At 37.6% G+C, this 12,196-nt stretch overlaps 1 protein-coding gene across 2 annotated transcripts in view; it reads left to right on the plus strand.

Annotated features, from left to right (window-relative positions):
• Window positions 1-4,157, plus strand: part of ROCK1 (Rho-associated, coiled-coil containing protein kinase 1) — a 134,882-nt gene extending 130,725 nt beyond the window's left edge. For both annotated transcript variants that reach the window (XM_005861605.2, XM_005861607.2), the window contains exons 32-33: window positions 1,279-1,486; window positions 2,667-4,157. In XM_005861605.2, the coding sequence (XP_005861667.1) occupies window positions 1,279-1,486; window positions 2,667-2,670 (212 nt within the window). In that variant the 3' untranslated portion in view covers window positions 2,671-4,157. The remainder of the gene's footprint in view (window positions 1-1,278; window positions 1,487-2,666) is intronic.
• The last annotated feature ends 8,039 nt before the right edge of the window (window positions 4,158-12,196 follow it).

The following is a 12,196-nucleotide window of genomic DNA, read 5'->3' on the forward strand; positions in this document are numbered from 1 at the left end:
ATCAATAAAAATATATTTTTTAAAAAAAACAAGAAACACACACACATAAAACAAATTAGAGAATTACATCCCAGTAACTTTTTCAAGTGTAGCATTTTCTATACCAAGTTGAAAAGAGTATAAGCTGTGAAATATATGTCAAAAGAACCTTTGTTGCAAGGCAGTTTCTACCTCCATTGGTCTGGATCCTTCAAATAAATACAGAATGCTCACATTTAAGAAAAAAAGGTTATAAGAAGTAACATTTTCACACTGGTGGAGTAACATGCAGCAATCATTTTACAGTTATAGATTTGGCTTTGAACATAATGTCTTTAAAAGAGAATCACCCATTTGTAAAAAGAAAAAAAGTTATAAATTGGAGAGAAGAGCTATAGGTGAGTTTCACTATATCCCCCCCGCCCCCCTTGAATTTTTACCTCTGACGTATTTTCTTTTTTTTTTATTGATTCAGAGAGGAAGTGAGAGGGAGAGAGAGATAGAAACATCAATGATGAGAGATAATCATTGATTAGCTGCCTCCTGCACGCCCCACACTGGGGATCGAGCCCAAAACCCAGGCATATCATTTGCCCTGACCAGGAATCTGACTGTGACCTCCTGGTTTATAAGTTGACGCTCAACCACTGAGCCATGCAGCCAGGCCTGATTTGTTTTCTTTTTATCTGGTTTTCACTGCCTGGACCAGTATGCTGTATCATAGACAAAATATCTATTTTACCAGAGGTAGCTAGAGGGAAATAATACAGAATATAGGTATTTTAAGATAAGAAACTTGTGCCAAAACCGGTTTGGCTCAGTGGATAGAGCGTCGGCCTGCGGACTGAAGGGTCCCAGGTTCGATTCCGGTCAAGGGCATGTACCTTGGTTGCGGGCACCTCTCCAGTGGGGGGTGTGCAGGAGGCAGCTGATCGATGTTTCTCTCTCATCGATGTTTCTGACTCTCTATCCCTCTCCCTTCCTCTCTGTGAAAAATCAATAAAATATATTAAAAAAAAAAAGATAAGAGACTTGTGTTCTAAATATACATTTATTTGTTTCACTAATGCATTTATTGTGTTTCTGGTTTTACTTTGTTTTTCTTACTAGTTTATAACTAGTGTTTTCTTTTTAAATTTCAGCCTTAATTATATTAAGAAGAAAGGGATACTGTCCAAGCTTAACTAAGCATACATAGTAAATCTTTTCAGATTTTAAGAACTTAGAAAATTATGCATTTAATAAGGCTTTTTTAGATTTTATATGACTTTAATTCTACTCTTTTTTTTCTTATCATAGTAAGTTATGATGTAACATCAGCAAGAGATATGCTGTTGTTAGCATGTTCTCAGGATGAACAAAAGAAATGGGTAACTCATTTAGTGAAAAAGATACCTAAGAATCCACCGTCTGGTTTTGTTCGTGCATCCCCTCGAACACTTTCTACAAGATCCACTGCAAATCAGTCTTTCCGGAAAGTGGTCAAAAATACATCTGGAAAAACTAGGTAAGGATTGAAATGCTTACCTTTTTAACAATGTGAAAGTGATGAGTATCATATGTAGCTAGGTATTTATATATGACTAGAAATGATTTTATAATTAGTTTAACTGATTCCTGTTAGAATATTTCTATATATCATATTGATTTACTTCCATGTCAAATTTTGTCATTGGTTGGTATACATGGTACATATTTAGCCCATAATGGTTTTTGTTTTGTTTTAATAATTCTTTATTGTTGAAAGTATTACATATGTCCCCTTTATTCCCCCATTGACCCCCTCCAGCTCACCCCCAGCCTCCCTCTCTCCCTCCCTCCCTCCCTCCATCCCCCAGGCCCTCACTGCCCTATTACCTGTGGCCGTGGGCCATGCATATATGCATACAGGTTCTTGGTTGATTACTTCCCACCCATAGCCCATAATGTTTTAAAAATCTTGTGGTTTATCCCTTTTATAATGTAAACAGATTTATATAAAACTTTGCTCATTTTTTATTTTTAACTATATTGACATAGTGGGGTTTTTTTCATCAAAAATTATTTGGTATTATCAGTGACTATGATGTTACAAATAAACTTCTCAGTAAGTTCTCATTTTGACATGAGTAAATGAGACTCAAAGGAATTAGATAACTTGAACAAGATCACACAGCTAACTAGTAGCATAGTCTGGATTGGAACCCATTTTCATCTAATTCTAAAGCCCATGCTTTTTCTCCTGTACCAAATGCCAACTTTTGCTGGAATGTAGTCCCTATATTAAGAGGAGCATTTGACTCTAAAAGTGAGACCTATCACAGATTTGCCTCTCTGTAGAATCCTATATCAATCACCTCCTGTATAGGCTAAAAGCTAGATCTAAAATTATTTAAAATTGCTTTTTATTGCTTTGTAAAATGTGTGTGTGTGTGTGTGTATGCATATATATATATGTGTGTATATATATATATGCATATATATATACACACACACACACATACTAGTATATGCATATATGTGTGTGAAATATATATGTTTGAAATAAAGTATAAGCAAAAAGGAGATAATATTAAGTGTATTTTTCCGTTTTCTTGTTTTTCAAGTTTTGTGTGTTAGTTATTAGATATAAAACTAATGTAATTTACCTTTCCCTACAACTGAGTACATTTTTTAAATTATAGTTTTTCTTTTTTCCCCACCAACAGTTAACCGTGTGACCTAGCACCTTGTGGAATCGTGTGGGATGCTACCTGATAAACCAGGCTCCTTTAACCATGCAGAACAGACAGGCTGTTCCTTTGACACAATATCACAGGCTTCAGGGTTAAGATTGCTGTTATTCTGTCCATGCTTTGGCACAAAAGCACACCAAGGGTATTGTTTTTGTTTTTTGTGGGGTTTTTTTTTTTATTGCGGGTTTGCCTACAGGTAGATTAGGTTAATTATTACTATGTAATGCAAATACAATTGGTGAAAAGCTTAGCTAGATATATATATATATATATTTAAAAGGTGCTGCCTTTTTGAATTTCTAAGAAAATGCCTGTCAATCATGATAGAACACAGTTTCCTCGGATGAGTGAGAGGAAGGGACTTTCACTTTTAAGTGGAATGGCCATCATTATCAAGATCAGCTCATGGAAGGAGTAAAGAAAATATCTCAAAATGAGACAACTGCAATTTTTTTTAATGACTTCAGTTTTTGTGCTCTTGCAAGACTATACAAAACTATTTTAAGAAAGCAGTGACTTCACTTGACTTCAGTGCCCTCACTGTAGAATCTAAAAGCCTTATTGTTGATTGCCGTGGTGGACTTAATGGAGAATAAGTATCTTACATTTTGCTTTACAAAATACTGTATGTGTTTCAGCAAATTTGTAGATTGGTGAATGGGAGAAGGCAAAAAATATTACACTTAATCTATGCATTTTTGCCAAGCCATATTGAGTTATTTTACTACTAGAGACTTTAGGAACTAACTGTAAAAAAGAACCAAGTTTAAAAACATTTTGTGGGGTACATCATTTCCGTAATTGTATAATGTATTTCTTTGTGGTTTTAAGTGATAAAGACATTAAGTTAACAAACATATAAGAAATGTATGCACTGTTTGAAATGTAAATTATTCTTAGAACACTTCAATGGGCGTTGCATTGAGCTTTTAGTGCCTTAATTTGAGAGAATTATTTTACTGCCATGTCTAAATATAGAAGTTTCACAAAACATATTTTCAAAAAATTATGTGTCAGTGAGTTTTTCATTGATATTTGGTTTAATTTTAAATATTTAGAGGTTTGTTGGACTTTCATAAATTAAGTACAATCTTTGCATCAAACTACCTGCTAAAATAATGAATGACTTTATAAAACTGCAAAACATGTAGAAGGTTGCACCAATATAAAAGAAAATTATGGCAATACATCTGTGATGTTTTCCAGTTAACATAGGAATTACCAGATAAATACTGATAAACTCTTGTGCAATAGCAAGAGTAGATTTGTATGGGCAGTATGATTTATTGTTTATTTTTTTAACCAAATACCTCCTCAGTAATTTATAATGGCTTTGCAGTAATGTGTATCAAATAAGCACTGGAAAACTGATTCGTCTCTAGGATGATATGCATGTTTCAAGTGGTATTGAAAGCCGCACTGATGGATATGTAATAATAAACATATCTGTTATTAATATGCTAATGACTCTGTGCTCATTTAATGAGAAATAAAAGTAATTTATGGATGGATACCTTTAATAATGACTGTATGGTGATTTCTCCTGTCTGAAATGAAAAGAAATCATGCTATAAATTAGTTTCTGACTATGTACAAATGTTTGTTCAATTCCACAATTAGATTAAAGTGAGTTTTTAAAAGATAGAACCTGTTTGGGTTCTAAAAGAAGAATGACTACAGTTGAAATGAAAAGTTGACTAATGTCTTTGCAGGGGTAGGGAACCTTATTTCTGCCAAGGGCCATATGGATATTTATAATATCATTCACAGGCCATACAAAATTATCAACTGAAAAATTAGCATGCTGTATTTGGTCAAACATTTAATTAACTCACCCTAATGCCTTGGCAGGGCCAGATCAAATGACTTGGCGGGCCTTTTACGGCTCTTGGGCCAGACATTCCCCATCCCTGGTCTATTGGGAAACCATTTTACCTGTATCTCTTACATTTCTCATATCGTATGGGCAGAGAGAGGCTCTGGCAGCCTTTTTTCCAGAATCTTTTCCAAGGAGTTCTTCATAGTGAACAACCGTGGAAGATATTGTGTCTCCTCGAGAGGAAGGCAGGTATGTGTACCGTCCGGTATATTAGTGTTCCCTCCAGATCTGCAAAAGTTGGGCAGATTTGCTTGAATTCTTTACAAAAGATTCAGGTACCCTAAACTTGGGGTTCCTCAGCTGTGATGTAAACCCACGGTATGTTCAGGCACCCACCTGAGCCACTTTGCACTGCTCCCATGGGACTTGTGGGGCAAGGGGAACTGACAAGAACATGAAGCTCATGCTGCTTGTACTGTTAGTGTAAAGTTGTTTGGCTGTGATCCAGGAGTCTCATGTCTTTTGCCAGGATCCATGAAATGTTGGCAGGCTAACTTCTGTTTGCAAGTACAGTTAAATCTCAGACTCTTCATTTTCTTGACAGTGTCCTTAACCATCCTCTTAGAACCATTCACCTAATGTACTAAAGTAAAATGTATTTTTTATTAATTTTTAGAGAGAGAGAGAGAAAAACATCAATGTGTTGTTCCATGTTTGTTATACATTCATTGGTTGCTTCTTGTATGTGCTCCAACCTGGGATCAAACACATAACCTTGGCATATTGGGACAATGGTCTCACCAGTTGAGCTGCCCGGCCAGTTTGTGTCCTGTTTAGAAATCTTTCTATTCTGCAGGGTCATGAAAATGATTCTGTGTTAGTTTCTGGAAACGTTATTGTTTAAACTTGCACATTTAGATCTACAATCCATATGGAATTCATTTGTATGTATGTGTGATGTAGAGGTTAAAGGTTTTTTGGTTTGTTTGTTTTTCTCCATGTGTATATCCAATTGATCCTGCAGTATCTATCAAAAAGACAATTCATCCTGAATCATAAATCAGGTGACCAATCTATTTCTTTATCCTTGCCAGTATCACACTGTTTTAATTACTGTAGCTTTATAAGATTTTATATCTGTAGTGTTAAGTTCTCTAACTTCATATTTCTTCCAGATTGACTTGACTATTCTTGCATTTTACATTCCTATATAAGTTTTCAAAACATCATAATTTCTACCAAAGAAAGAAAAAGACTTCTAGGCTTATAATTGGGATTGCATTCAATCTGTAGATCAATCTGGGGGGAATTGACATCTTTACAGTTTTGTTTTCCAGTCTATGAGTATGGTAAGTCACTGCATAGAAATAAAACTGACATATTTGCAAATGTCATAATAGTGTATGTAGAAGTCTAAAAGAAGTCACAAAGTGCTAGAATTAAGTGAATTTTCAAAGGCCTCTGGATACAAAATAATATACAGAATTACATTGTTTTCCTGTTTACTGGCAACAATTGGAAAGGGAAACTTTTTAATGCTACCATTTACAATAAAATAAACAAAATTCACTGAAAGATGTGTACAATACCCACTAAGAAAATTATGAAACATTCAGAAAAATTAAAGACCTACATACAGGTAAATAATTTTTTTAGGTAGAGCATTTTCACATAAAATTACTAAAGTAAACGGGTATACTCTGAGGACCTAATGAGATTTTAGCCTTTTTTAAAATAATACATATATACTTTTTATTGATTTCAGAGAGGAAGGGAGAGGGAGAGATTGCAACATCAATGAGAGATAATCATTGATCGGCTACCTCCTGCATGCCCCCTACTGGAGATTGAGCCCACTATCTGGGCATGTCTGGAATTGAATCTAGGACTGTTCAGTCCACAGGTTGACACTCTATCCACTGAGTCAAACCAGCGAAGGCAAAGCCTTCCTTTTTTTAAAAGAATATACTAGAGGCCCGGTGCACGACATTCGTGCACTGGGGGCGCGGGGAGGGTGTCCCTCAGCCCAGCCTGCACCCTCTCCAATCTGGGATCCCACTTACAATCCGGGACTGCTGGCTCCCAATTGCTTGCCTGCCTGATTGCCCCTAACCGCTCCTGTCTGCCAGTCTGATCACCCCCTAACCACTCCCCTGCCAGTCTGATCGACACCTAACTGCTCTCCTGCTGGCCCGATTGCCCCCAACTGTCCTCCCCTGCTGGCCTGATCACCCCCAACTGCCCTCCCCTGCCGACCCGGTCACCCCTAACTGCCCTCCCCTGCTGGCCCGGTCGCCCCCAACTGTCCTCCCCTGCCGGCCTGGTCACCCACAACTGCCCTCCCCTGCTGGCCATCTTGTGGTGACCATCTTGTGACGACATGGGGCAGCCATCTTGTGACGACATGGGCGCGGCTATCTTGTGACCACATGGGGGTGGCCATCTCATGCGAGGGCATGATGGTCAATTTGCATATTACCGCTTTATTATATAGGATATATATTTTTTTAATTGATTTTTTACAGAGAGGAAGGGAGAGGGATAGAGAGTTAGAAACATCCATGAGAGAGAAACATCTATCAGCTGCATCCTACACACCCCCTCCTGGGGATGTGCCTGCAACCAAGGCACATGCCCTTGACCGGAATCGAACCTGGGACTCTTCAGTCCACAGGCCGACGCTCTAGCCACTGAGCCAAACTGGTCAGGGCAGGATATATATTTTTTATTGATTTTAGAGACAAAGGGAGACAGAGAGAGAAACATCAATGTTGAGAGAGAATCATTGATTGGCTGCCTCTTGTACACCCCCCACTGGGGATCGAGCTCACAACCAGGGCCCTTGACCGGAATCAAACCCAGGACCTTCAGTCCCCAGGCTGACACTCTATCCACTGAGCCAAACCGGCCAGGGCAAAACCTTTCTTTTTAATTTACACTTGGAAATGTTAATCACATTGTTTTATATCTATGATTTTTACTAAACAAATCACTTTCTAGTTGAATAATATGTGTTCATAAAGCTGTACTCAGTGCTTTATCCTTTTTAAAGTTTTTATATATTGATTTGAGGGGGGAGAGAGAGAAACATCAGTTAGTTGCTCCATTTATTTATGCATTCATTGGTTTCTTCTTGTATGTGCCCCAACCAGGGATTGAACCTGAAACCTTGGCATAGCAGGATAACCCTTTAACCAACTGAGCTACACATCTAGGGCCCCCACTCTTTTCTACTTTTAACATTTTTTTTTAACAAGCTCTATGCTCATTGTAAGAAATTGAAGAATTGCAAAAGTACAAATGGTAATTGAAGGCTGCCCTAAACCCCACCCCACCCTACCAGTTCCTTAATAACCAATATTAACAATTCAGTGTGTTTGCTAATGAATTATTTCCAAAGTATATATAACTTGGATTTTTGTGAGAATAGGGGAAAACAAATACTAATTCTACTTTACACATACAAAGCCTGTTTTTTAAATGGTAATGAATTGTTATATCACAACTAAAATATGACATTTTTCTCAAGCTATTGTTTCCCATAAAGTACTTTGAGATACTAGAGATATTGGGGGTGGGGGGTGGGGGGGGAGGGATGAAAATGGTTAGAAATAGACTATATAATTCAAAATTCTTGAATAGAGTAATAGTTGTTTAATCCTATACATATAGTTCCTTGTAGGTTTTCTTTTTTTTTTTTCACCCCACCCAAGGATATGTTTAGTGATTTTTAGAGAGAGAGGAACATCGATGGGTGCCTTCCATGCACACCCAGGGACTAAACCTGAAACCTAGGTTGTACCCTGACTGGGAGTTGAGCCCAAAACCTTTTGGTGTATGGGACAACGATCCAACCAATTGAGCTACCAGCCAGGGCCCTTGTAGGTTTTCAAAAGTTACTATATAGGCTGATTTGGCCATTAAATTGAATACAATAGTTTATTTGCATCTCTATCAGGGTGTAATCTAGCATTTATTTAGACTAATTAAGGCAAGTCTACAACTTACAGCAAAAATGTATTTTTAGGCCCTGACCAGTATGCTAAATGGTTAGAGCATGGGCCCTGAGCACCAGAGGGCCATGAGTTAAATTCCTGGTTTAGGGCATGTGCCTGGATTGCAGGTTCAATCCCCAGCCTCAATTGGGGTGCCTATGGAAGACAACCAATTGATGTCTCTCTCACATAAATGTTTCTCCCTCCCTGCTTCCCTCTCTCTCCCCCTCTTCCTCCTTCCCTCCCACTCTGTCTAAAAATCAGTGGAAAAAATATCCTCAGTGAGGATTAACAACAGCAACAACAAAAATAATATTAGCCTAGCTGAGTAAAAGGAAATATTCTGGATCTTCTCCTTTGGCTAGATGCTTCTTAGATCTGCTCCTAATTACTTCTGGTCAAGATGTCATTGATTCTATGTGATGTAAGCCCTGTTATACCTGTAACACATTTGCTAACTCAACTCAGACCCAATACTCATTCAAAACATCTCAGTTAACCACAAGAAGGACCGTCTGAAATTAGGGATAAATGAGGTCAAGTATATAACTACCAAAAGAAAAAAAATGAAAAACTCAAAAAGATTTTCTTTACTGCATTATTACCATGAGATACCTCAAGATCTTGAAACTATCGAGCATGTTTCAAAGATAACATGACTTCATTGAGCTTTATAAAAGTATCATATTTAATTCTCACTAATAACTATGAAATAGGTATTACCATCCCTGGTTTATAGATAAGGAGACACTTTAAAATGTTTTATACTCTGTTCTAGATCACACAGCTATAAATCTCAATTTTCCATCTGGGATATGATAGTTAACCCAGCTTTGAAGGAAAATAGTCATAAATTAAATCTTGATTCTTTCCTTACTAGACTTTGGTAAGTTTCACATGTTGTAGCCTATTATTTAGGGGGGAAAACTTGGACTTCATTGCCACGGTATGGAAAAATGCCTATTGGGTTTCTAAGCTATATAGTAGGCCAAGATATAAACATAAAGGAAAATTCATCAAATGCAAAGTAACACAAATACAGTGATGGGTGTCATTTATTTTCACTGGATTGAAAACCTCATTAATTGAATACACTTCACAAAGGAACTATTAAGTAACTTATGAGCATTATGCGCCCTAACAATTATTTCTCCTTTATGATACATCATTTAACAGGAACTTTATTTGCTAACATTTATCTCTAGATATTGATCTCTAGATTTATTGTTCAGTTGGATACATATTATATTGTACATTTTCATTATTTCATAATGAAGTTAATATTTGCTTTTTTACATCCCTACTTCAGAACATGGCACATAAAATTGCCCACAATCAGTAATTCATCCTTTATAATGCCCCTTGAAATAGTTATCTCTATTTTTATTGGCCTCGAGTGTATTAATTACATGTGTTTAGTACATTCTTTTAGAATCTAGAGTGTAATTACAATTAGATTTTACACCTAATTACAAACACAATTTATTATAATTGCTTCAGATGTTACCTTCTGTCTAGAGGGTATTTTTAACCGTTTTTCCAATTTCTAATGGAATTTTTATAACCACTTATTTTTTGTCTCAGGACTTCACAGCTTCCACCCAAACATCAGCCTCACTTTTAGAAATCATAATTTCTTATTTCAATTATAACTTCTTTCACATAAAATCACTTCTGGCTTGATGTAACTTCCTGTTGCTGAATTTTTATATATGCAGCTCCTTTATGATTTTGGCACTATTTCAGCATATTTTTCTGCTGTTAAGTAATACAGTTGACAATCAGTTTTAGGAAAACTTGGAGGGGAAAAATCATTGCATGACTTTTTGCATCAATACAATGCTAGCCTCAGTCTTAGTCATAATTACATTACCATTACCTCCACTCTATGTTATATATGTAGAACAAGCCTTTAAGAATGTGGTTTAGAATCTTTAGGGTCTGTTTAACCACCTTACTATAGTTTTGCTTAGTCACCATACAGCATTAGTTAGGAGAGGCTGGATTGTGCAGTAGTATCAAATAATCCCCTAAATTTCAGTGGCTTATGGAAACAAAGGTTTTTCTCCCTCAGCTGTAGCTTTGTTCCACGTGCTATTCACTCTAGCAACCCAGCTGATGGAGCAGCCTCTGTTTGTGTTACCACTGATCATGGCAAAGGAAAACAGAACATGGTGACTCAGGAGCTAACTCTAAAGGCTTCTGCCTAGACATGACCCACATCACTTACATTCACATCTCATGGCCAGAGCAAGTCATAAGGCCAAGCCTGCCATCAAGGAAGCAAGAATACATAATATTCTGATAAACAAAGGCAAGAATTATTGGGAAACAATGATGTATCATACCACAATTATTTTCTTTTTCTTTGGCCAACAAATCAAAGCTTTTATACATGATCACCTCAAATAAATACCCAGGTTTTACTGAAAGTGGTTTGATTTACCTTCTCTATTTCCTTCAATTTAGTATAACTTTTTCCCGGTCTGAGCACATGCCCAGGTTGCGGGGTCAATCTCCAGTGGGGGTGTGTGCAGGAGGCAACCAATCCATGATTCTCATCACTGATGTTTCTATTTCTCTCTCCCTCTCCCTTTCTCTCTGATATCAATAAAAATATAGTTTTAAAGAAATTGTTTACATAATTAAAGGTGAGTAATACAGGATCAGGAGCTGAGGTTGAAAGTGATTCAAGAATGTCTCACTCATTCCATAGTAATGGTACTGTTAGACTTGCCTAATATCAATATCTTTGAATGCAACATATTTTTGACCAATTTTACGTGATTTTCTACAGTATTAGTGAAGCTTTGGAGTCATTCTAGTCTCTTTTGATGGCAAGGCCAAAGACATTATAGGGGTTATTTATGGTTTTGTCATCCAACATCTATTTTCCTTTTTTGTTTCAGCATCCTAATTTTGGGGGATAGGAGCGGGAGGAACTTCCCTTCTGCTATTGTGTTCTGTTTTGACTGTCAATCAAGGTGATTCCTCTGATTAAGTGTGTCATGATTTTTGTTATACCAGTAGTGATGATTAATTTTATGTGTCAGCTTAACTGGGCCATAGGATGCCTAGACATCTGGCCAAACATTATTCTGTGAGGATGTTTCTGCATGAGATCAACATTGAATCTGTAGACTGAGAAATGCAGGTTGCCTTCTCGAATGTGCATGGGCCTCATGCAAAGAGTTGAAGACCTGAATAGAACAAAAAGGCTGAGTAAGAAGGAACTCCTCCTGCCTGTCTGCATGAGCTGGGACATTGGTCTTTCCTGGCCTTCAGACTCAAACTGAAATATCAACTCTTCTAGATCACAAGCCTGCTAACTTTCAAATGAAATTTATGCCATCAGCTCTCCTGAGTCTCCAACTTGGTGGCTATGGATCTTGGGAATTCTCAGCCTCCATAATTGCATGAGCTAATTTCTTTTATAAGGTATACTAGAGGCCCGGTGCACAAATATTTGTGCACTCGGTGGGGAGGGGGGGTCACTCAGCCCAGCCTGTGCCCTCTCGCAGTCTGGGACCCCTCAGGGGATGACCACCTGCTGGCTTAGGCCCGCTCCCCGGGGGATTGGGCCTAAGATGGCAATCAGACATCCCTCTGGCAGCCCGGCAGCCCTCGGGGGATGTCCACTTGCCAGTGGGGAGCAGGCCTAAACTGCAGTCGGACATCCTTAGCGCTGC

The sequence above is a fragment of the Myotis brandtii genome, unplaced genomic scaffold (genome assembly GCF_000412655.1).
Source record: "Myotis brandtii unplaced genomic scaffold, ASM41265v1 scaffold154, whole genome shotgun sequence".
Taxonomy (NCBI): Eukaryota; Metazoa; Chordata; class Mammalia; order Chiroptera; family Vespertilionidae; genus Myotis; species Myotis brandtii.